Below are 25,421 nucleotides of genomic sequence, written 5' to 3' on the forward strand. Positions count from 1 at the left end.
TGTGCAAGAAAAACTGTAAAACTAGCTGGATGTGGTGGCGGCGGCACACACCTGTGGTCCCAGTACTTGTGGGGCTGAGGCAGGAGGATAGCTAGAGCCTGAGAGATTGAGGCTGCAGGGAGCCAAGATTGTGCCACTGCACTCCAGCCCGGATGACAGAGCTACACCCTATCTCAAAAAAATTAAATTACCTTAAATTAAAAATTAAGAAAAGTGAAGACTGGAAAAACAACAATGAGAAGATTGACAAGAGAATTAAAGGCAATGAGAGTTGAAAATACAAAATGGACAGCATGAGAAGTCTGGCAGAGAAAAATTCCCATGTAGGGAAATTGGGTTGGGTCACAGAGAGGAAGGCAGGAGGTCAGATTGAAACACAGAAGAAAGGATTTAGCGTCACAGCATCTTTTATTGGCCATTATAAAGAAGCCTGACTTCAGTCTGTGTTTATGGCTCTTGAACACAGACCTGAGGCAGCCTCTAGGGTGCAGTATCTGGGCAGCTGAGATGACCTTTGTCCTCTACAGGGAAAATGTGGTCAAGAATATTCAAAGGGCTGGGCGTGGTGGCTCACACCTGTAATCCCAGCACTTTGAGAGGCTGGGGTGGGCGAATCACGAGGTCAGGAGTTCAAGACCAGCCTGGCCAACATGGTGAAACCCCGTCTGTACTAAAAATACAAAAAATAGCTGAGTGTGGTGACACACACCTGTAATCCCAGCTACTTGGGAGGCTGAGGCAGGAAAATCGCTTGAACCTGGGAGGTGGAGGTTGCAGTGAGCTGAGACCATGCCACTGCACTCCAGCCTGGGTGACAGAGCAAGACTCCGTCTTGAGAAAAAAAAAAAGAATATTCAAAGGGCTGGAAATAGGGTAGACATTCACCATTCCTCCACCTGACTATGCAGCCATCGTGATGAAAACTTGGCTTCTGTTTCAGACCTTCTTTTGTGGGACCCCTCCCGAGGCTGTGGGAGGAGCCCCACAGGGTATTCATATAGGCATATGTTTTTGTAAAATTTGCAAAACTAATGTTTCAACTGCTGTCAGCCAGACTGTGGTCCTGAGGCAGTCTGCAGTCTCTCCTTGTACATTTCTATGATCTCCAGAAGCTCCCGTGTAGACACAGCCGCAGGAATGCTCCTACCACACACGGGCACCGCGGCATGAGGGTCCTCTGGACCTGTGACCTTATTGTCATGGGATGCATCCCACAGTGCTGGGCCCTAGAAGGACGGTGGAAGTGGAAGAGAACTGAGATTTGAAATGTAGGCAGCCAGAGGCTGGACAGTGGAATTCTCACAACTATTAGACATAAGACAGCAAGTGGAGGATGTGTTTCCTGTCAAGGCCTGATAATCAATCACAGCTGAAGTTCTCGCCTGTCAGAGCCACAATAATGGCGCTTATACAATTACAAATGCACCGTGCACCGTTTTTGTCCTCTCTTGGATCCCACAGCCAGTACTGGAGTGATTTTAGTTCCAAGATGTGTGTCACACCTGTTTGTATGTTGTATTAAACAGCCCTGCCTGAAGGCAGGAGGCTCTCTGTGCCTGGTAAACAGCACAGGGCTGGGTCCACAGCAGATGCTCAACAAATAATTGTAAGACTGGCGAATGGATGAATGAATGAAATATGCATTGAAGTAAATCTCTGATTTTTCTTTTTTTTTGAGACGGAGTCTCGCTCTGTCACCCAGGCTGGAGTGCAGTGGCACAATCTCAGCTCACTGCAAGCTCCGCCTCCCTGGTTCACGCCATTCTCCTGCCTCAGCCTCTCCGAGTAGCTGGGACTACAGGCGCCTGCCACCACGCCTGGCTAATTTTTTGTATTTTTTAGTAGAGACGGGGTTTCACCGTGGTCTCAATCTCCTGACCTTGTGATCCGCCCACCTCGGCCTCCCAAAGTGCTGGGATTACAAGCGTGAGCCACCGCGCCCGGCCTGATTTTTCATTCTCTAAATGCCATCCATATATCTTTGTGTTCACTAAAGCAGAAGAGGCCATAGCAATAAAGATAGAATCACTACTTATGAGGGGGGCCATTCTCTTTTCACACCTACTACCTTCCCTTCCAGAGGGCTGATGCAGGGTTAGAAATGAGAATGTGAGGCCAGCCGCGGTGGCTCACGCCTGTAATTCCAGCACTTTGGGAGGCCGAGGTGGGTGGATCACCTGATGTCAGGAGTTCGAGCCTGGCCAACATGGCGAAACCCCATCTCTACTAAAAATACAAAAATTAGCTGGGCGTGGCGGCTGGCGCTGGTAATCCCAGTTACTCTGGAGGCTGAGGCAGGAGAATCGCTTGAACCTGGGAGGCAGAGGCTGCAGTGAGCTGAGATCATGCCACTGCATTCCAGCTTTGGTGACAGAACAAGACTCTGTCTCACAAAAAAAAAAAAAAAAGAAAGAAAGAAAGAAAAGAGAATGTGGAAGGGAACAGATTCCGGCATCACACTCTCTTTGCCTTGCTGAAGCCTCTGTGTTCTAGGTTAAATAAATCTCTTTTTAGCCTTCTTTGGAGTTTCCTGAGGTCCCTGCAGGTTTTTTTTTTTTTTTTTTTTTTTTTTTTTTAACAGAAGGCTTGGTTATTGCAAAACCTCTTTGCATGTTTTTGTTCCCTTTCAGTGGAGACTCTGTTTGCCAATAGAACTAAAGTTTCCTCACAGGTTTTGGGTTACAGATAGGGTCTTACTCCATCCCCGAGTCTCCTTTGGGAGCACAGTTTTTTAAGAGCTGTGACTGTGCAGAACCGGGGCTTGCATAAGGCCACCAAGACTGTGGATTCAGGAATGGAAAATTTCCTTTTAAAATTAGGTAGGGGAGTTTGGAGCAGGATTTTTATTTGGATAGCCTAATTCTTGGAAATGCAGCTGGTATCCCTTGGGATATTCCATAAAAACTTTCACGCATAGCTTCAGGCATTTACTTATTCCTCGTAAGCCTTGATGGGGAGAGGTCTCCACACAAAGCGCTGTGATCAGGACTTCAGGAAACACAAAGAGGCTTTTTCATTCTGCGCAGGCCGGGTTCCCACACAGGTGAACTGTTCTGCAGTTTGGTTGCCCCTGCAGACATCTCCAAATCTGTGCTATGGTGAAATTCCTCCTCACGTCGAATCAAAATCTTCTCTGTTGATGTTTAAGAACACTTTTTTGTTTAAGGCCATTTGGTTTTTACAGGAAAAGAGGAACAACTCTTTACCTTCTGCCTAATCTCCCTTTCTGAATTGAAAGACTGTAATCGAATTGCTGTGAAGTATTTTCTTTCCCAAGAGAAAGAATCACAATTCTGTGAGCTTCTGCGCTTTGGCGTGGTGATAACTACAGGCGGGAAGAGTGTTGGGGAGTGTTGAGAGTCTCTGGCAGGCTGACCACACACTCTGGGTTGTTAGAAGCTCTTTCCCGACTACATCCGTCATCTAGGCCGGGAGAGTTCAGGGAAAAGTTCTGGGGCTTCAAGCCTGCTGTGCAGAGGGAGAAACTGAGGACCAGGTCCAAGCCGAGCCCAGCCTGGCTGACGGGTCCTGTGGGTGGCGCAATGTGAGGCGTCGCTTGGTATCTGGATTCTCTTTGGTCCACGGGCAGCTGGCATCACTTATTAGTCACCCTTCATTCAGTGTGTAACCTGACAATATCAGCGGTGCTTTCTGGACAAAGAAGCTAACGGAAGAAAGCCAAAGTTGTGTCATCAGGCTGGGCAGAAACGAACGCCAGCCCATCAGCAAAGAGCCTGCTTTGATCTTCATCGTGGGAGGATGGAGGGTCTGAGGAAGCAGCGACACTCTGCGTCTGGGTGTGGCAGGCTCTGCCCTGGGAGATCAGGGGGACATGGTGAGTGGGGCAGGCACATAATTTGGGGGGCTTAGTGCAAAATGAAAATACGAGGCCCCTTGTTAAAAACTCTGTAAGAGTTCAAGACAGCAACAGCAGAGCCTTAAGCCAAGTGTGGGGCTTTCCTGAGAAAGGGCCTGTGCACCTGTGAGGGAGCAAGGTGGGGGCATGTGGTGACCTTCCCCGCTGTGGACCGTCTCTCTCCACGCTCCGCACCCTCCCTGGGGAACCTCATCCATTCTTCTGTTTGGAAATCCTATTACCTGAAAATCAACGAAAACCTAGAATTTATCATCTGATCCCTCCTCCCATGTCCTCCAACCATCAAAATGTAATTGCAACCCATTTTCCTTTTTCTGATGTCTTATGCCCCCGGTTGCAACAACCTTGCTTCAAGCCCAGCTCTCTCACTTGGGCCATTCCCAGGCTTCCTAATGAGTTTCCCTGTCTCACTCCGACCCTATCTTCATCCCCTAAGAGCTGCCAGCGTGCTCCCCATCTGCCTCCTGCACATGTGTGACCCACGACTGTCCACTGCCCCTGGAGTCGAGCCCAGGCTCTGCAGGATGGCAGCAGGTGGACCTCATTGCCCAGCACGCCTACCTCTCCACCGTCCTCACCAGCATCTCCTCCCAGAGCACACCAGGCTGCCCCATGCATCCAATCCACACACGCACTCAAATGGCCACTAAGCCAGCTTCCGCTTTAGATCTTCACTGTGAAGATGCCAACAAGAGGAGCTGATGCTTTGGTGGGGAGCAAGGTGGAAAGGAAACCCTCATTGGAATGGATCGAGGTGAGTGCCCGGGTTCCAGATGTGCAGGTGCAGGGTCAAGGCCGGAGCTCAGGGCTTGGAAAGTCAGGAGGGGCTTCCTGGAGGATTTGATGTAAGGACTGAGGGCATCAGGATGGGTAGGAAGTGGTCGCTCAAGAGGAGCCGGACTGCTTCGGGCCCTGCGCCTTTTCCCACACTGTGCTTCAGCCTGGGACACCCAACACCGCCTTGGCCTGGCTGCCCTGCAGACCCGGCGGGCAAGTCCCTTTTCTGTGGAGTCTTTCCCGGTACCCACTCTGCTCCCTCCATGTGCTGAGCCATGGCGGACACCTCCTCTTCTTGGCTCCAGGGCACTCCCCCAGCCCTTGTGTGTCTCATCCTCGTCTGTTCCCTGACCTCCCCTGTTATGTGTGAGTCTTTCTCTCTTGGCATCCCCTGAAGCCTCACACACACGAGCACATGCCCGGCACTCAGCAGCATCACAGAATATGAGTCTGCATTGCGCCACTAGCTTTAATCTTACAAATGCTGTATTATTCAGAGCAGGGGGAAGTAGCTCTGGCCACAGGCACTGGTCCCGTCTTCAAGGAGGACTCTGAGAAGCTGACACGTGTCCCAAGCTGAGCTACCACTGGGGGATAAGGGAGGAACCTTACCCACTGTCAAAGAACCTCTGGACAGAGCCTGGAGAGGAGAGGATGCCATGTGGGGCATGAGGGCACCTGCTGCTGCCGGAGGCACCAATACATAGACACACGGAGAGGGGCTGCTGCTCTAGACTCTCCCGGACGTAGAGAGAATAAAGGGGCCAGTGGGGGCAGTTACATGGAGGCACCTTTCAGACCTAAGGAAAAGCTTTCTGGGGATAGCAATTTTCCAACCTTTGGGTGACTTGCCTTGACCTCCCTACCATGGTCACATTCAAGGCCTTGTACACCTGCCGTTGCTTAGGATGTCATCACTCATAGGCCTCTCATCCTGCATGGGAAGTTAGGCCAGATAACCTCTATGATGCTGTGCAAACCTAGGCGTCTACAAGCCTAAACGTTGATCTCAGCCTGACTCTCACCCAGCCTCGGGCCCTGCGGTACCACGGCTGTGCTGTCTTCATGCCCAGGTTGCATCCCAGGCGGCTACACCTTGTGCATGGCTGTGCCGCCTCCAAGGATCCTTCACTTCCTCAGCAGAGCTGGGGTTGGGAGAGCGGGGGCTTTCCTGGGCTGCTCCGCTGCTCCTCAGCAGGGCCAGGCTTTGAATCGCACGCATCTACGGTCTGGAAAGACACACCAGAATTTGTCAAAAGACAGTTTCCCATATTCAAGGGATTATTTCCCTCCTTCTCCTTCCTTTACCCTTGGATCCTTTCCAGAATCAAGTGGATCTGACTCCCTGCATCCCCCCGGGAGTCACTATGAAGTCAGAATTGGACTCAGACAAAGGACGGCCCTGGACCAAGTCCCCAGCAGCCCTTGCAGACCGTGGAGCAGAGAGAGAGGCCGTGAATACACCTGACCCCCTTACAGTGGATGCTTGGGGGCTGCCATAACAAAGCACCACAGTCAGATGCTTCAACCACAGAAAGGCCTCATCCGCAGTCCTGGAGGCTGGAAGTCCAAAGTCAAGGTGTTGGCAGGGTTGGTTCCTTCCAGAGGACTGTGGGGAGGGGCTGTTCCAGGCCTCTCTCCTGGGCCTGTGGACGGCTGTCTTCTCCCTGTGTCTCCACACTGTCTTCCCTCTGGACATGTGTGTCCACGTGTCCCACTCTGACAAGGTTATATTGGCTGAAGGCCCACTCTCATGACCTCGTTTTAGCTTGATTATCCCTGTAAAGACTATCTCCAAATAAGGTCATGTTCTGAGGTCCTGGTGGGTAGGACTTCAACATATGAGTTTTTGGAGGTGGGGGGCACAATTCAACCATAATAGGGTCATGTGGCTTTTTCTGACTGCCCATCACCTGCACCCCAAGATGTGAGTTTGGATGAGAAGCTGAGAAGCCCGACACCTCCCCGCTGCTCTGCAATAATGAATGGCGAAGGTTCGTGCAGCACTTTGGCTGCAGACAGATGCACCTGTGCAGGGCAGGGAGCGGATTGGGACCTCCTGTCACAAAGATGTGCCCACTGCAGGATTCCCTCTTGTTTTCTGGGACTGCAGCAGCCCCAGCACCTGCATGGGTTCCAGTGGTGGGCCAGAGGGGCAGGAGACATCATGTCTCACGTGGCAAATGGGCAGTCCACCAGCACTCCCTCTGCAGATGCCCACACCCAGACACGACGGGTCCTGCGGCTCCTGGATGTTCCTGGCATTGATCAATTCCTTTTCTTTCCTCTAGGTCCTCTCTGCCCAGACAAATTCTGCCTGACAGCTGTTTCCCACTTCCAGGCCTTTCCTACCGAGCTCTCTCCAGCACTCACTGCCTCTGTGAGCTCAGCGCCTCTTGGTTTCAGGCTCCTTGCTCTGAGAACTCCTCTCTGGCACAGTGGGAAGGGCGCGAGCTTTGGGGTCGGTCAGACCCAGGGTCAAACTCTGATTCCCTAGATATACGGCCTTGGAGAAGTTATTCAAATTCTCAAAGTCTTAATCTTTTCTTCTCTGAAACAGGCTGAAACAAGCTACTGCACTGGCTTGTTTGGAGGATTAAAGGAGCTAATGAAATGCAAGACAGGTGCCTCCCAACAGTGTGCCCCAGTGAGGGCTGAACTTCTATCATGGGGGGGCCTTCAGACCCGAGTCTTCAGGGGTGCAGTGGGCTGTAGGTGAGACTGGTTTGGCTGGTGATGACGGGAGATGAACTTCACCATGGGCCAGCAGGGCCACATGTGGTCAGTCTTCAGGAAGTCACGCCCTGGATGTTCGGCTCCCCAAGGTATGCAGGGCCGCCCTGGCTCTCCGAGGCCTACGCCCACCTGATGTTCACCCTTCAGATGTTCCCCTCCTTATGTGCTAAGAGCCTGGCTCCTTTCCCCTCCTGGGTAGTTCTGCACACACTACACAGACATGAAAGACCTGAAGAAGGTGTTTAGAGGACTGTGTGTGGTTCCTTCTGTTATTATTCCGATAGGTACTTTCTCCTCTGATTATGGAAACCCTGCCATTGTTTCTAGGTCTGTTTCAAGCTTCTCACTTCCCTGCACTTTGAGGAAGGTGCTTGTCTCACCCAGTACTCAGCACCCAGCCTTGTCCCTGTTAGAAAGGGCTCAGAGGAGGCCTTTCCCAGACAGTTCCCTTTCTTGCCCAGTCCAGACCCCTATCTGAGAACCTGTTGCTATGGAAATGACTACCAGAAAAGCAAGATGGTGAGGAGATTGACACATGGTTTAGGGCCAGACCTTTCTCAGAGGTGGTTTTTGGTCTTGTCTTACTTTATGTAGCTTTGTTTTTTTGGTGGAGAAACACAGCTCATATTCCCCATTGCTACCATTCTCCATGGAGCAGTCTCACCCCATACACGAGTTTTGATACTACATTTCTCTAGCGGAAGCCATGGGTCATTTTTAGCTGGCTGGTTCTGGGAGCCTTTGAACAGGCCTTTGGAATCTTTGAGGATAAACAGGAGCTGGCAGGGCTGGGCTGCATTTGATTTAAAATTGGAAACACGGGAGTCAGAGGCGAGCTTTATATAGTCTGGGAGTGCAGGAGCCCCAAGTCCTGATTTATGAGGGAGCTCAGCGAAAGCACGTGGAAGCCAAGGTAATATTTATAAATTCCTTTCCCCTAGGATGGCTGGAATGTTGTTTTGAGCTGCAGTCAGATTGCACCTTTTTGGGGGATGAGGGCAGGTTGTTTAAATTAGGTTATTCAATGACTGAAAAGAAAGGGATATGCCAGTTGGGCAACTGCCTCTAAGTCTCTGCCACAGAAAAACACAGGGTGGAAGAAAGCTCCACCCGCAGGGCTGGGTCCCTCTGGGGAACCCTGTATGCCCGTTTGCGTGGCTCCTTCCTCCTGCTCCAGCCCCCAGGCCTCCCCTTGCCTATGTCCAACAGGTGAGCACCCACCCCTGGCAGCTGGAGTGACCACATTTTACCAACAAAAAAGTTTACCTTGACATCTGGGTTTGAGGCAGGCTCTTTGGAAGTGCTGACCAGGGTGAGAAAAAAGAAGGGAAAATAAGATAAAGGGAGATGGGAAGGAAGCTAAAGACAGGCCCAGGTGTGACCTAGGTAGACCTGGATCCAGAGGCTGTTGTGTGAGAGGACACATTCACTGCCATGGGTCAGAGTAGCTGATGCCAGGCTGTGGAGGTCAGCAATGCTAGCCCGGTGAGAGATGCATTCACACTGTGGGTTTGGGGTCCACTGGTGAGGGCAGGGGATGCCCTGGGCATCACACTCCGTGAGGCAGAAGGAGCAGTGTCAGAGAGCATTGTCAGAGCTGCGTCCCCCTCTGGCCTGGCCTTCCTTACCCCAACACAGAAGGTTGGGAGGGGGCGGAGCCATGTGGCAGCAGGCGGCGCTCACTGTGGTGAGGGCAGTGACCCAGCTTCAAGGAGAAGGGAAGACAGAAGATGTTACTGAACAATCATATTCAGGGCCGGGCGCAGTGGCTCGTGCCTGTAATCCCAGCACTTTGGGAGGCCGAGGCGGGAGGATCACTTCAGGCCAGGAGTTTGGGCAAGACTGGGCAACATAGAGACCTCACCCCTCCAATTTTTTTTTTTTTTTTAATTAGTGGGTCATGGTGGTACACGTCAGTCCCAGCTACTCTAGAGGTCGAGGTGGGACCACCACTTGAGCTTGGGAGGTTGAAGCTGCAGCGAGCTATGATTACATCACTGCACTCCAGCCTGGTCTACAGAGCAAGATCCTATCTCAAGGCAGGCGGATCACGAGGTCAGGAGATGGAGACCATCCTGGCTAACACGGTGAAACCCCGTCTCTACTAAAAACATAAAAAATTAGCTGGGCGTGGTGGCGGGTGCCTGTAGTAGTCCCAGCTACTCTGGAGGCTGAGGCAGGAGAATGGCGTGAACCCGGGAGGCAGAGGTTGCAGTGAGCTGAGATCACGCCACTGCACTCTAGCCTGGATGACAGAGCAAGACTCCGTCTCAAAAAAAAAGAAGACACCTCCATTTACTACTCTGCTTCTGAGGACTCCCCCTCAGGGAGGATCTGGGGCTGCCAGCTCTAAGCTGAGAGCAGGTAGGACCTTTCCACCACCCCAGCCAGTGCCTGCCTGAGCACAAAGAGCTCTTGATGAAAGGCTCCCAGCACCTGCAAAATCCAGGGCCAGGTGGCTCCAGAATGACTGGTGTGTGGGGTTGCAAAAAGACCTGCCCTGGCGGAATTGCTGGGAGGCTGGGAGGAAAACAAATAAAGACACTGGCGTGCCCTCCTAGCCCAGGCATTGCCAGTGCATAGGTCCCAACCTTTGTAAGAGCTTCCTCAAGCCTGCACCTGGGAAGAGGGGGCTTAGATGTCAAACCTCAGCCATGCGTATGACAGTGACGACAAAGACGCCCTGTGCAGGGAGACTTCGGTTTCTCTCCTTCCTGCAGAATTTAGGAGACATTCTACAAAAGGTGCTCAGGCCGGATGTCCTGTTCCTTTTGGCCGGCGATCAGCAGCCATGTGGGGGCTTCTACCTGCCCCTCCTGCTCACTGCCCCCCGCCCCCTGGGGAGCTGCTGCCCAGTGAACTCTAGACACTCTGTCCAAGTGTTTATGAGGCTTGTTCCCGAATCTTCCCCAGGACGTGTCCAATCAACCCCGACTCCTGAGAGTGGCAGGGAGGAATGGGGATTTGCTCGGCAAGCTGAGCTTATCTTGCCCTCTGCTTCTGTTGCCCTGACAGCAGTACCTGCAGTTACACCTGCCCTGGGCCAGTGCTCACCGGAGACCCCACCATCCAGCATCCCTTCGGGAATCCAGCCCCAGAGCACCTGCTTCTGCCCCTTTCTGCTCTTGTCTTGTTCTCGAGCTATGGAGAGGGGTGGCTACCCTGGACAGCCTTGCAGTATTAGAGCGGGAAGGGATCTTTAAGGTGATGGTAATAGTAGCTGTCATTATTAAGCACCTACTACATGCCAGGTATGTTAAGAATGTTGTTCTGGCTCCTCACAAGTGCTGGAGAGAGGCGCTACCGTAGTTACCATGGTGGAGGCACAGGTTGGTGGCAGACCTGTAGCTGAGTGGTCGGGGCACAGACCTGACTGAAATCCCAGGTCTGCCTCTTACCCACTGGCGGGACCCAGGGCTGCTTTCTGAAGCCCTCTGTGTCTCCACTTCCTCGTTTGTAAGATGAGGAAGGTAATAATAGTGGCTGCCCCATGGGGAGGTGCCAATTGTCTATGCAGGCCAAGTGCTTGATGGTGCCCTGAGCCCAAGCAGGTGGCACGAGGGTCCTGTCGTCCTGGAGGTCTCAGTGGTGCAGTGATGATGGCAAGGCCGGGGCTGGGGCCCAGCTCTTTGTTTTACAAAGGAGGAAACACGGTGGTGGTGGGCGGGGGGTGGGGTGTCAGGGAGAGAGGATGCATCCACCATAGCCTTTTCCGATGGGCTCCGTCTAGTGCCCATCCCGCAAAACATACCTCCCTTTAGTACTGAAGGGGTCTCTGGCAGGGCCACTTCGACCTCTGGGTGTTGCTGGCCGCTTGCAGGGCTAGCGCAGGACCAACACCTCTGAATGGCTGTTACACTGTGTGTGCCCAACTGCCCCCCAGCCCCTCACCATCTCTAGTGCCTGGCACTTCACAACCAGAGAGCACTTGCCAGGGGGAATCAAAGCAATCAGCAGGTCCCTTCTCAACATAATGGACTCGGGTCTTTCAAGTCCTGATGGACTTTTAACCACTCTTTGCTGCCAGCGTATCCATTTGATTGAGAATATTCAACATTTCCCTCATCCAGACTTCTCTCTCTCTGAGGCACCATCCCCCCTCCCCCTGTATAGGAATTCATTGCATTTTCAAAAAGCACAAAAATGGAGATTCCTGCCTCGTTTTAACCCTGAATTTAACAAGGATCATTTCCATGGGAACCAGAAAAAAGGAAATAAAATAAGAACGAATATCTCATTTATTTCCCTGCAGCTCTCATCCCCCCCTCATCCAAGCCTCCCTCCTTCCAGACGAATAGGAACAGGTTACAGCTGACCCGGTTTCACTCCCAGCTTCGGAAGATGAATCACGGTGGGTTGGCGGGCAAGGAATGGGGCAAGCTGGGGCAGCGTGGAAGGCAGTGCTGTTTTCAGGAGGCCTGACCTCTGTGGCCAAAGTCCCCGTCAGCACCGCTTACTGCAGGCCAAGATGCCTCCCACCCTCCAGAATCCGACCTCGGAGGGAGCCTCCAGTCCAGGAGCCTCCAGTAATCCTGGCGTGGGCTGAGGGCTGCAGCCCCCCTGGCCTGGGCATTGGGTGCCTGTTAGGGATCTTGCCTGGGTGCCCTAAGGGGTCACCCGGTGTCCGTCCTGGCAGGCCGCAGAGTCAGCGCAACCTGCCCTGGCGCTTGGTCCTAAGGTCAGCTCTGCTTCTCCCGAGTGGGGAGGGCTTCACGGTTTGCTTGGAGTGGGAGCGTTGCATGTCATTCAGATGAGCAGGTGGGAAGGTCGGCAGGAGAGCAGAGAAGAGATGCTGGAAGCGGGATGCGGAGAGGTGGGCTGAATCAACCACGCCCAGGAAGAAGCCACAGTGCCCAGGGGAGGCAGGGGGATGAGGGAGCAGGCGGGAGGCCCGGGGTTCTTGCCCCGTGGACCGCGTGGGCGCCCAGGAGCATGGCCCGCGCCGGCCTCACTTGGACACCAGCACACGGACAAACTCCTCGTAGTTCACCTGTCCGTCTCCGTCCGTGTCCGCGGCCCGGATCATCTCGTCCACCTCCTCGTCACTCAGCTTCTCCCCCAGCCGGGTCATGACGTGTCGCAGCTCGGCGGCGCTGACAAAGCCGTTGCCGTCCTTGTCGAACACGCGGAAGGCCTCGCGGATCTCCTCCTCGTTGTCCGTGTCCTTCATCTTCCTGGCCATCATGCCCAGGAACTCGGGGAAGTCCACGGTGCCGTTGCCGTCCCGGTCGATCTCACTCATCATGTCCCGCAGCTCGGCCTCCGTGGGGTTCTGGCCCAGGGACCGCATGACCGTGCCCAGCTCGCGGGTGGTGATGCAGCCGTCCCCATCCTTGTCAAACAGGGAGAAGGCCTCCTTGAATTCTGTGATCTGCTCCTCAGTCAGCTGGTCGGCCATGCCAGGGGTGGGGGCGTGGGTGGCAGAAGAGGTCGCGGCGGGGTCTCCCTCCCAGTGCCGCAGCCCGGCTGCTGTCCCAGCTCTGGGGTGGCAGGTGGAGATCCGGGCGGCCGGCGGGCTGTCTCGCCCTGGCTTGAGACGCTGGAGCTTAAGAAGCAGCAGAGTCCTCCCCCATCATTGGCAGACGCCCCTGCCCTGCGGTTGCCCGGGCCTGTCCTGTTTAGACAGGAGTCCAGGGCCTGCGAATTGAGCTGACGCCAGCACCTCTGTGCCTGCTTGCACCCGGACCCAGCAGAGCCACAGGGGCCCCCGAATCACACCTGCAGTCAGGGCGTGGTGGGCGAGCTTTGGAGCAATCCACGCTGGACTCCTTCCTCCTGAATTTCCCTTTCTCTCCTCCCTCCCCGTCTCCCACCTGCCGCTTGTCTCCCACTCAGTGAGCTCCAGTGCCCTTTCTTCCCTTGCGTGGAGGGCTTTTTGCAGGATGAAAGGCAGATGGAAGAAACTTCCTTGCCTTTGGTTTCTAAAGCCTTATATAGCACCGGAGGGTTTTTGGGGGAGGAAGGTTTTCCCTTCAGGTAGAAGCAGCGAGTTTTCTTATCTTCAGAATGGACATGAATAGGGAGGAGTTTCCTCCAACCCATTCACTCATCCACGCTTTCACAGATATTTATTGAGGGCCTACTACGTGCAGTGTCACTCTGGAAGCTGGGAACACAGTGGGACCGGCAAGCCACCCCCAGTCCTCATGAGATTAACTAGCGAGACAGCTAGTTTGCAGGTAAACTAATCAAGGAATGCAAACAAGGTAACTAGGGATTATTGATAAATGCTGACGGACATACAAGGGGGTGATGGACAGGACCCCGAAGTCACCTTTCAGCCTGGTCAAGGACAGACCTTCTGCTGAGAAGCAGCCGTCTAGGCCAGAGTGGGCATGGCGGCCAAGGGCTGGAAGATGATCAGTGGGGCTGCAGGCCCGTGAGGGAGGGGACAAGGAGGAGAGACAAAGGAGACCTTGAAGGGCTCAGCCAGAAAGTCCCACTATCATTCTGTGGTCCACGATGCCCCAGGAGCTCCGGGCAGCACGGAGCTGGGACTGTGGAGCGGCCTCTCCAGGAGGAGACCCACTCAGGGGGATGGTGGGGTGTTCACAGCACAGACTCGGCTCCCACTCCCAGGGGGCCTGGAGACATGACCCCCAGAGAGGCAGGAGCAGGTGCTTCGCCTGTGGGAATCCAGGAAATCCACACTGGGGGAGAAACGTGGAGCCCACTCTATTTTTTGCTGGGTGTGTGGGGGTGGGGTAGAGACCTGAATGGGAAAGAAAGTGTCTTTTTGAGGACCTGGACTTGCCGAGAAGAGACTATGGCAGGAGAAGGGCTTGGATATTCATGTTTTTTCTCTCTGAATTTCCTTCCCTTCTCTATTCAAGTAGAGTCAAGTGTGTCCTTCTGGTCTGCAGGGGGTCTGTGGTAGGGGGAAAATTGAAGCCACCTGCAAGACCCCTTCCTTCCTGCCTGAGGGCTCCCACACAGCCTGGGTCCTGAGGGTCTGGGCAGGAGGAAGCAGGAAGGTTGAAGAATCCCTCCATCCCCATGGAATCTTTTCCTTAGAAGAGAAGTTTGTGGACCCCAGAGCAGCAGGGCTCAGGGATATGGCGGCCACAGGCAGCCTTGGCAAAGAGCCCTGGGGCCCAGGGGTGGCGTGGAGGGAATGAGGTGATGGGCATCTTGGAAGCCACGTGTGTGGGTAACACTTTGGTGACCAGAGCCCAGCCTCCCCTCCTTTCCCTGCCCCAGAATGTTCGGCCTTGCCTGAGACCTCACACCCCAACAGCTCTAGGGGAGTGGGGAGATGGGCTGGCCAGGACTCCCTGGGGTAGTAGAGAGAAAAATGAGGCAGCATGTCCATTTGCAGGCTGGGAGTACACCCTGGGCCCAGGTTACAGCTCTGTCCATGGGGGGCTATGCTCCTGGGAGCCCCACCCCTCCTCGAATATTCTGGAGAACTCTTTTGTGGTGGGGAGACCCAGCAAAGGCTGCACACACAGCTTGCTCAAGGTCACCCCGTGAAAAGTGCAGCTGGGGATCAAGGTCCCTTTTTAATTTTGGGTTTTTTGGGGGCTAATTCTGGGACATGGGGACCTTCTGTCACCTTCTGAGAGGGCCTCTTGATTGTACACTGGTGCCTGATGCCTGAGTGTTAGAATTCACATCCCAAAAGCACTTTAAAAATATTTAAATATCTCCACTCTAGATCACCCGAATATCCAACAATAGCAGGTTAGTAACAAATACCTGAACTTTCCTCCACACCATGAAATAATACACAGCCTTTAAAATGAGGATGAGGATACAACAATGGAAAGCTTTCCCTGGAAAATTTTTAAAAAGCGGATAGAAAACTGTATGTGTGATACGATTTCATGTATTAAACATTTATATATTTTTATTTATATTCATTCACAGAAGAAACGTCTAGATAATCATGTACCAAGCTCTTAAGAGTGGTTACTTTGGATAATAGGATTATAAGTGCTTTTAATTTTCTTATAAATATAGTATCTTTGCTCATTTAAAAATGTTTTACATTTGCCATATTTCTATTATTAGGGGAAATGACTGAAAATTCAAAAACCATCCCAGATAAAAAAATATTCCATATCTTACTGAACCCCCAATATTTTCTCTTTCTCTGACGTTAGGTAATGCGGAGGGCCTGGTAATATGGTCAGCTTTGTATCTCTCAGAGATATGAGACTATGGTGAGCATAGCTATTATTATGTATAGAAAAGCAGAATAATTAATAGCCAATAACCACACCCCCTATTTGACTGCCAGAGTGACGATCTAGTGGAAAAGATGCTATGAAGCATTTTTCTTCTACTTTCCCTGCCTAGGGGCTGGAGGGACATCTTCATGAAGGAATACAGGGGCAGTCACAGGAGGCAGGAGTACCGAGGGGCACGGGCATGTGGCTGACACAGTCTTCTGGAGATCCCAGGAAGGCATTGGGGGAAACCTGGCCTGAGACGGTGCCCTGATGGACAAGGACAGGAATACGGTCATACCTCCTGCCCACTTGACCAACGACCAGGATGAGAAGCCAATAGGTAACTGCTGGTTTCTGGGTCATGGCTCTGTGGCTCAAACATTAGCTTTTACCTAAATGTCCTTCTCAAAAAGGCACATTGAAAGAGGACTCAGTGCCAGGCGCAGTGGCTCACACCCATAATCCCACCACTTTGGGAGGCCGAGGCAGATCACTTGAGGTCAGGAGTTCGAGACCAGCCTGGCCGACATGGTGAAACATCTTCTAAAGGTCTCTACTGAAAGTACAAAAAGTAGCTGGGCATAATGGCTGGTGCCTGTAATCCCAGCTACAGCTACTTGGGAGGCTGAGGCAGAAGAATCGCTTGAACCAGGGAGGCGTAGGTTGCAGTGAGCCAAGATTGTGCCACTGCACTCCAGCCTGGGAGACAGAGCAAGACCCTGCCTCAAAAAAAAAAAAAAAGAAAAAAAAGAGGACTCAGGATTTTCAACAGTGTTGCTTAGTGCGCAGTGACTCATAGAGGGCAGCCTTATGATGGGCCAGACTGTCGCAACTCGCTGGTTGGGAAACTGTGACAGAGGGAATGTTTTTTATTTTCTGTTTAACTCTCTCCCTGCAGCCTCTCACCCCAATATAGCAACTCCTTTCCCTACAGAATAGATGTTATTTTGGTCTCAGGATGCATTTAAACATTTAAAAATAATTGGGGACTCCAAAGAGCTTGTGTTTATGTGGGACATATATATATATACACACACGCATATATATGTGTATAAATATATATACATATAAATATATATGTATAAATATATATGTATAAATATATATAAATATAAATATATGTATAAATATTTACTGTTTGCAACTAAAACCGAGAAATACTTTAATATTTAAGTATATATATTTATAACTTAATAGAAATAAACCCATTACTTGTTCACATAAAAACATATTTTTCAGCAATCCCATTACTAGGTACGTACCCAAAGGAATATAAATTGCTCTGTTATAAAGACACATGCACGCGTATGTTCATTGTAGCACTATTCATAGTAACAAAGTCATGGAATTAACCTAAACGCTCATCACTGATAGACTGGATGAAGAAAGTGTGGTACATATACCCCATGGAATACTATGCAGCCATAAGAAAGAACGAGATCATGTCCTTTGCAGGGACAGGGATGGAGCTGGGGTCCACTATTCTTTCAAACTAATGCAGGAACAGAAAACCAGATACTGCGTGTTCTCACTTATAAGTGGGAGTTAAATGATGAGAACACATGGACACATAGAGGGAAACAACACACACTGGGGCTTACTGGAGGGTGGAGGGTGGGAGGAGTGAGAGGATCAGGAAAAATGGCTAACAGTACTAGCCATTAATACTTGGGTGATCAGGCCGGGCATGGTGGTTCATGCCTGTAATCCCAGCACTTTGGGAGGCCGAGGTGGGTGGATCACGAGGTTAGGAGATCGAGACGATCCTGGCTAACACGATGAAACCCCATCTCTACTAAAAATACAAAAAATTAGCTGGGCATGGTGGCGGGCGCCTGTAGTCTCAGCTACTTGGGAGGCTGAGGCAGGAGAATGGTGTGAACCCGGGAGGCAGAGCTTGCAGTGAGCAGAGATCGCGCCACTGCACTCCAGCCTGGGCGACAGAGCAAGACTCCATCTCAAAAAAAAAACAACAAAAAAACTTGGATGATGAAATAATCTGTACAACAAACCCCCATGACACAAGTTTACCCATGCAGCAAACCTGCAGTTGTGCCCCTCAACTTAAAAAAAAGTTAAAGAAAAACAACATTTTTAAATGAAAAATAAGTATTTTCCAAGACAAGTAATAGGGAGAAGAGTAGCGTTTTACAAAGTAGTTTTGCAAATATCTTTCATGCTTGGCTTTCCAGAAGCAAATCTGTATCGACGCTCAATCCGTGGCAAAATGTTTTGGAGTGTGTGATTATCCAGCCTCACACAGGTATGCAGCTGGGGAAGGAGGGAGCATCTGAATAGTCTTTTCAAAAAATTGTGGATATTCTTCTTTGATACTACATCAAAATTTGACAAGTGGTAGTTTCTGAAAGGTGAGTTGCAGTGTGGAATCTGAGACCATGTCAGAGACCTTTTCATACTGTTAAATGAAAATCCATTGGTCTCTTTTGCCCTTTGAACAGATCTGTTACCCATGCATGGCTTTGTTAACGCCATGCATTGGTCACTTGGAAAATACTGGCTCACTGGTTGAACAATTACATACATAACATTTAAAAATCACATTCATTAGGCCAGGTGTGGCGGCTCACACCTGTGATCTCAGCACTTTAGGAGGCCAAGGTGGGAGGATTGCTTGAATCCAGGAGTTCAAGACCAGCCTGGGCAACATAGTGAGACCTCGTCTCTACAAAAAATTGAAAAATTAGCCGGGTGTGGTGGTGTGTGCCTGTAGTCCCAGCTACTTGGAAGGCTGAGGTAGGGGGAGGATTGCTCGAGCATGGGAGAGAGATGGAGGCTGCAGTGAGCTGTGATCGTGTCAATGAACTCTAGCCTGGGTGACAGAGTGAGACCCTGTCTCAAAAAAAAAAAAAAATTCATTAATATCACCACCAATCTCATTAGAAAAGCTGCTAAGTACTGGAGAGGATCAAGTTCACAGTGACAAATACAAAATTTTAAAAATTCCAATTTTCATTCAGAAGCTCAAAAATTTTTAATGGCAAAAAATACTGTCAGTTGTTTTCCTTGAAGTGACAGGTTCACTTCATCCATTCTCGAAAAAATGTCTGCCAAATACTAGATCTGAGTGATCATGGTTTGTCCATCAGCTGTTCTTTCCAACAGAAAAGATGTTCTATGAAAAAAGCTTACCTTGCTACTCATTTAATCAATCACACAATGCTTTCCTCATGACAATCATCACACTTCAGTATCAGCAGACTATTAAAAATGTACAAGTAAGCTTTGAAATTTAATAAAAGTAATTCTGCTGCTCCGAAGATATTTTTAAGTGCAACCAGCTTTTTTGTTTGTTTGTTTGTTTAATAAGACAGTGTGGCAGTGGAGAGTGTCATGATGCATAGCACAGGGTTCCTAATTCATGCTAAGGCACTGGTTTTACCCCTGTTGCTTTTGACCTCAGCGCAAATATCAACACAGTGAAAAGGGCAAAAAACACTGGTTTATTGTGAAAATAGTTTTGACCTCTCAGGCCCTCAGTAAGGGTCTTGGGACACCCTGTTTCCAAAGAGATCCATGGAACAGGCTTTGAGAGCCGGGTGCCTGGGGTGCTGGGACTCAGGAGTGTGAACTGGGTGTAGAATTCCCCCGGCTGCAGGCATCAGGTAAGGACTCTGGAATTGTGGTGGGACGGTGCTGGCCTTGCAGAGAATAGTATTAACGAAGAATCCAATAGATACAGATCGAAGGAACCCCCACCCCACCCCCCACACACACCAACTGCAGCTGCTTTCTTTGAAAACTAGAAACCCTAAAGCCAGAAGGCCCAAGGTGATTTGCTTTCCCCCCCTCCCCGCCCACCACCCCCGAAGTGGTGTTGTAATAGCTTTTGTTAAGAAGAATTTGTTAAGTGTCCTTTTAAATGTGGCTCTCCTGCTGGGTGATATAAAGATATGAAGATTCTCCAATCTTTAGCCAGTTCCATTCCCCTGACCCTGCTGGAGTGGGTGTGGCTGAGTAGTTCTGAACTCTCTCTTTTTTCCTTGATAAAGCCACCCACCAGTCCTGACACTTGCTCATCAACTTCCTTCCTCCCCAGTGTAAATATTAGCACTTTTATGTAACTGAACCCAGCTTTGGCTTCTCACCGCTTGAAAGCTGGACTGAAGAGACAAGGGTTGGTGGGAGGAAAAGCAGGTTTCTCTGGAGAGCCAGCAAATAAAGGAGATGGTGGTGAGCTAGTGTTCTAAACCATTATACCATCTCCAAAATGTCAGGCTGGTCGGGGTTTTTTTTAATGGGAGGGGGATATGGGGGAGAAGGGAGGATTAGCATCAAGAGATGACTGAGGACTGCAGACATCTGGGTGCCCGTGAGGGTCCGAGGAGTTTGGGAACTTCTTTGTCCTTGGGGAGGTCACAAGGCTACTGTAAACCTTTAACAAAACATAGTTAATTTTTTATATGCTTTACCTTTAATCTCAGAGTGAGTTTCAAAAACTACATGATTTCCGTGTTTATGTATTATCTCAGTGCTCTAAAGTTATCCTAGCATCCATGCAGGAATGGGTAAAGGCCCCTTAAACAAAAATGGAGTTAGTTATGTTCGTTCTTTTACTGTTTCACGGTTACATTTATAATGTAAGACATGGATTTGCTTACTATCCATTGAGCAATTACGATCCTTTATGTTATGTCTCCATGTCACAGATGATGAATACGAATTAAAGTTGGACAACTAGCAAGTTTAAAACTTGGACTGGGACCTAAATCTTCCGATTCCTACAGCTAACCTCCTTTTCCATTTTCTCTGTGGTGATGACTAATGCAGTTTTTGACCGTCTTGTCCAGAAGCTGCAAAACAGACAACAGAAGCCAGGACTGGCCCTGCCTTAGATGGCTTTCAGCTCAAGAAAGTATCTAGACAGGCTTGTTCGTAGCATATATCTCTCTCCACCTTTTCTGCTAAGCACCTCATGTATGCAGCTGCCAATCTAACACCTTCATTTGCGTGTTTAATCACCAAGCTAATGTAACCAAGCAGACTTCTTGGCCTTCATGCCTGCCTCCTCTAGTCTTCTCATCTCTCTCTCTCTCTCTTTTTGAGACAGAGTTTGGCTCTGTCGCCCAGGCTGGAGTGCAGTGGCACCATCTTGGCTCACTGCAACCTCTGCCTCCTGGGCTCAAGCCATCCTCCCAACTCAGCCTCCCAAGTAGCAGGGTCTTCCCATCTCTTTAAAAAACAATCCATTCAATTGTTCAGAACAAAACCCTAGAGTCATATTTAATTCCTCCCTTCCTCTTGCACTTCTAAACCAATCGTTCAGCTCTACTTTGAAAATGTTTCTTTACTCATCCAGCAGACCAAGCCACTATCACCTCGAGGCGGGAATATTCAACGGCCTCATAAGTGGTCTCCCTATTTGTTTCATATTCAATGCCTGTCTTTTCTTACTCAAAATCCTATAAAGGCTTCTCTTCACCATCCATGACTGTTTCCCGCCTTCCTCACTATGATTCCATCACTGAGCCCTCAAAACTATGTTCGAGCCTACTTTCTGCTCCTTGAACAACACTCTTAGCCTGATACCCACTTTTGTGACTTCGCATGAGTCCCCTGTCTGCCCGGACACTCTGCCCCCAACCTTGAAGTGCTCGCCCTTCCCTGTCACTCAGTTGAAAGTCAAATTCCATTTCCTTGTGAGGGCTTCCCTGCATACCCACTTTTAGTTAACTCTCTGCCTCCTCCCATCACTTCTGTTTTACCCCCTCTTTTAGTTCCTTCCCATCTTAGTTTCACAAGAGCCAGGGCTGTTTCCGACTTCTTTCCCTGTCAAGCCTCCTTAGATAGGACAGGTCCTCTGCCTCGCTGACTTTAATCAGTATTTGCTAAGTAAAAAGAGCACAGGAGGATCATGTTGTCATCAAGGAGCAGCTCTGCCTCCAATTGCACAAGGATCATTGGAACCTCATTCTTCCTTCAAGTTCTGGTTCAAAAAATTCCATGCTATTCCTCAAATGGCCTTGCCCAGGTGCCTGTTTTATTTGCCTGGGTTGTCTGTTCTTTCTTCCCCACTGTCCTCGTTTGCCATGTGGCTCGGTGGTGGCTGGAGACCTCCATGCTGGCCCCTGGGAGCAGCTGCTAAGGCTCGGCGTCTCAGGACACCTTGGCATCTGTGGATATTGACCACCATGCTTCTCCTCTGTTCATGTCTCTGCAAGCATGAGAACCTGCCCCCACACCATTTGTGCTGTGTAGGCCTCAGGAGGCATGGACTCATGCACCCAGCTTCCTGCAAGCCCTCTGGTACATCGCAGTGTTCATTCAACCCAGCTCTCTATTACGGCCACCACCCAGGGACTCTGGTGCAGGCTCCTTAAAGAGAGGCCAGGAAACTGCCAAGGGGATAAGTGACAGCAGGTCTCAGGGGGAAGAGAGGACTTCTCTCCTTAGTAAAGAATCCGTGGAGGTCGGAAAGACACTCCAGGCTCAAAGCCAAATTTGAAAGTTAGGCTGACAGCCCAACTAGGGCAGATTGGAGGAACCAGGTGGAGAGAGGATGTGGGGGATTCAGGAAAGAGGTGGAAGAAGAAGCCTGGAAGAGCGGCCCCGATCCTGGAGCATGGCCAGCGGCACTTAGTCAGGACCTCAACCTTCACCCACTAGTGGGAGGATGTTCCTCGCATGACTTGTGGGATCACCTGGGAAACACACAAATGGAAGAATTTAAAAATATCTGCTAGGACCCCCCGCATCCCCCACAACTCATCACAGAGCAAACTCATCACAGAGCAAACTCCTTGGCTACTTCTTGTCCTGGGCCGTCTTTTCATCTGGCCTGTTTGTGTGACTGGACTTTGGGGTCTTTGTTCCCAGCATCAAAATTTCCTACCAGTGACTTTCCATCACAGCTCCCTTCCAGTCTTCTGGAAATTGTCAGATGTGCCTGGATTTGCAGGGCCTGCACAAAATATGTTGTCGATCTGGGATTTTTGGGGATTTTTGCAGTTCACACTCCAATGTGCAACAGCAACCAAATGGAGATGGAGGACATGAACATGAGCTACTGGAGATGCTGATGAAACATGTATAAGGACGGTAATTGTATCTGTGTCCTGCTCGTGAAATTGACCAGATACTGTGGCTTCCTTTTGCTTCCCAACGCCCGGATTGACCTGACAATTGATATGCTTTGCTCTATACTCCAACTCCCATTGACCATGGGGTGAAAGCACCCTTTCTCGGTCAGCCTCACTGCTTCCCCTCAGATGGAGGGATTTCCTGCAGGAGCGTGGGCCCTGGGCCTTCCTTTCCCACCGTCTCTTGAAAGCCTCCTCCAGATGTGCTGCCTGGCTCAGCTCTTTGGGTGACTTTTGTTCTGTCTCATGTGACTCATCAAGATTCACACAGGGCTGTGTCCCGGGCTGGGCTGGAGTTGCCATTCAGGGAGGAGATCACTGTTCTGGAACAGAGCAGTGATTGGTTTAATTGAAATCTGATAGATCATCATGTAAAAAGCTGGCATGTAAGCATGCTCCCTGCAGCCTGCAGCGCCCTGCGCGGCCTCTGGTCTGGTCATTACGTAGAGGCGGTCCTCTGGCATAGTTGGGGGCCTCACCTGCACCACGGGCCCCCAAGCCAAACAATGAGATTGTATGGAGACAGTCCTGGGCAGGTCCTCACGTCAGGTCTTGCAGTTTGCACCAGGTAGCCCTGGGCTATCCTGCCGTGCAAGAGCTGCCTTCTCAGCACAATGGAGTTCTACGGCTGCCTCAGCTGCAGAGGTCAGCTCCGGAGCCTCACTGAGCACCTCCATGGATGCATTTTGCAAAGGGCCGAGTAAGAGGCATTAACGTGGCCTGTGCTTAGTTCCTGACAGCAAGTGGGATTAAACCAGGATTAAAGGATCAGCCCTAAACCAAAGCAGACCAGTAATAGGTCTCATGATAAAAGCAGCCAAATAATAATAATAAAAATCTATTCTTGGACTTGTCACTTTCCTGGGAAAAGGGCTATTTCTTGTGAAATATGCAGGGATTGGAACTTTCCCTGACAGCTCGCCGTGAGCTCACTCACTGCCCCCGCCTGTGCTGGAGGGTGGTGGGTGGTGAGAGGCGAAAGTGAAGGGTCTGGACAGAGGCAGAAGGAGGAGAGGGGGCGGGGGGGATGGGGAGGGAGAATGGGGGGTTCACTCTGGGATAGGTTCATTTGTATGATCCACTGAACCTTTCAAGCTTGATGTTTGATGTTTTGAAAAAAAATGACAGAAAATATGGGCTGGGCACTGTGGCTCATGCCTGTAATCCTAGCACTTTGGGAGGCTGAGGTGGGCAGATCACCTGAGCTCAGGAGTTCAAGACCAGCCTGGCCAACATGGGGAAACCCCGTCTCTACTAAAAATACAAAAATTAGCCAGGTGTGGTGGCCCATGCCTGTAATCCCAGCTGCTTGGGAGGCTGAAGCAGGAGAATTGCTTGAATCTAGGAGGCAGAGATTGCAGTGAGCCGAGATGGTGCCTCTGCACTCCAGGCTGGGTGACAGAGTGGGGCTCTGTCTCAAAAAAAGAAAAAAAAATGAAGTAGGGGGATGTCATTGAGAGGCTTAGCCACATGCTACAGATCTTTTTATACCAAGATGCATTCAATGATTAGCTAACTGGGACAGGTTGTTACTTTAAGCCTCCACAACCAAAGGGGCAAGATAATTATCTCCCAGAGAACAAGTTGATCTTCCTTGAAGGATAAGGAGTTCCCCAAGCAGCAGGAAGAGCTTCTGTTCCCAATTCCAGCCTTTGAAGTTTATGCTTCGGAAGAAAACCTTAGCATTTAATACAGGAAGGCATGCACGTGCGTGTGCATGTGTTTGTATCCATACATGTGGCTCAAGCTTCCCTGTGACAATGGGTTGCCTGCGGGTAAGGGTGGGATGTGTGGAGAAGGCAGGAGGGTTTAGGGTGTGGGCTCAGTACCCTGATGAGAGATTTAAAGCAGGCAAAGGGATCCGGCAAAGTGCAGCTCCCATTTCATCATTTCTTCAGACCCTGCCTTAGTTATTTACTGCTGTGGTTTTAAACTCTGCTCTTCGAAACCCTTGGGTTCTGCAGAGGTCCATCGAGAGGTGTGTAGGGGCAAGGGAAGGTGAGGGGCAGGAGCCCAGGCCACCCAGCCTCCTTCCTTTCCCCACCTCTGCTTTCAACTGTTTCATATGCATCATGCAAATCACAGCTGTCATGGCTCAGGTCCTCATGTGTACAATGGGCGCCATGGCAGCGTCCAGGTCAGAGGGTGACCAGAGTGACATGAATTAAGACATGAGAGGACTCCAAAGAGTGGTCAGGCCTCTCACATCATAAGATCTCCATAAATAGTCACTATTATTTTGTGTTATTAGGGGTACGCTTTTCATTTGTAAGATGACTTCCACGGCGCCCCGCCCCTCATGACCCCGTCTCACCCCCTGCAAATACCATGCCATGGAGAGGCAGGACTTGAGCCTATGAATTTGAGGGGGACACGGTTCAGTCCAAACCTCTTGGTGTTTCTGTGTATCCATTTCTGCATGTGTAAAATGAAGAGAACAGACAGCGTCCGACCTCATCTCTAAAGGCACACGGAGGAGGTGGAAAGACCCTCGCCTGCCACTGAGCACTGCAGCCAGCACAAGGCCGGACTTGCTGCTTCCGCGCGGGGACGCCCTCGGAAAGGCGGCAGGTGCCCACGGCGAGGAAGGGGCGGGAGTGAGGGGTGCGTGGCCCAAGAGAACTCAGTGAAGAAGGCCATTAGAGAGGACATGAGGGAAATGGGGCGTGCGAAGCTCTGAGCTTTTTCTGCCGGGTTTGGCTGAGGACACGCCATGGGTGAGTATCTGCCGCGAGGGGAGCTTGGTGGGTGAGGAAGGAA

General features: G+C 50.7%; 1 protein-coding gene and 1 long non-coding RNA gene across 2 annotated transcripts; one reads left to right on the forward strand and one right to left on the reverse strand.

The window, feature by feature from the left end:
- Positions 1–11,610: 11,610 nt before the first annotated feature.
- On the reverse strand, positions 11,611–13,861 carry CALML3 (calmodulin like 3). The gene has a single exon (XM_003257601.4). It carries the CDS (start codon positions 12,786–12,788, stop codon positions 12,339–12,341), a length of 450 nt encoding a protein of 149 aa, XP_003257649.1. The 5' UTR covers positions 12,789–13,861; the 3' UTR covers positions 11,611–12,338.
- Positions 11,628–23,513, forward strand: LOC115836651. The gene is made up of 4 exons (XR_004031649.1): positions 11,628–11,741; positions 13,455–13,569; positions 15,692–15,904; positions 20,232–23,513. It is a non-coding gene; the product is annotated as an uncharacterized LOC115836651 (long non-coding RNA).
- Positions 23,514–25,421: the final 1,908 nt, after the last annotated feature.

This window comes from Nomascus leucogenys, chromosome 9 (genome assembly GCF_006542625.1).
Source record: "Nomascus leucogenys isolate Asia chromosome 9, Asia_NLE_v1, whole genome shotgun sequence".
NCBI classification, from domain to species: domain Eukaryota; kingdom Metazoa; phylum Chordata; class Mammalia; order Primates; family Hylobatidae; genus Nomascus; species Nomascus leucogenys.

Bases quoted from the DNA above. Each gene is read 5' to 3' on its own strand.
- CALML3 (XM_003257601.4), bottom strand. From the start codon at position 12,788: ATGGCCGACCAGCTGACTGAGGAGCAGATCACAGAATTCAAGGAGGCC.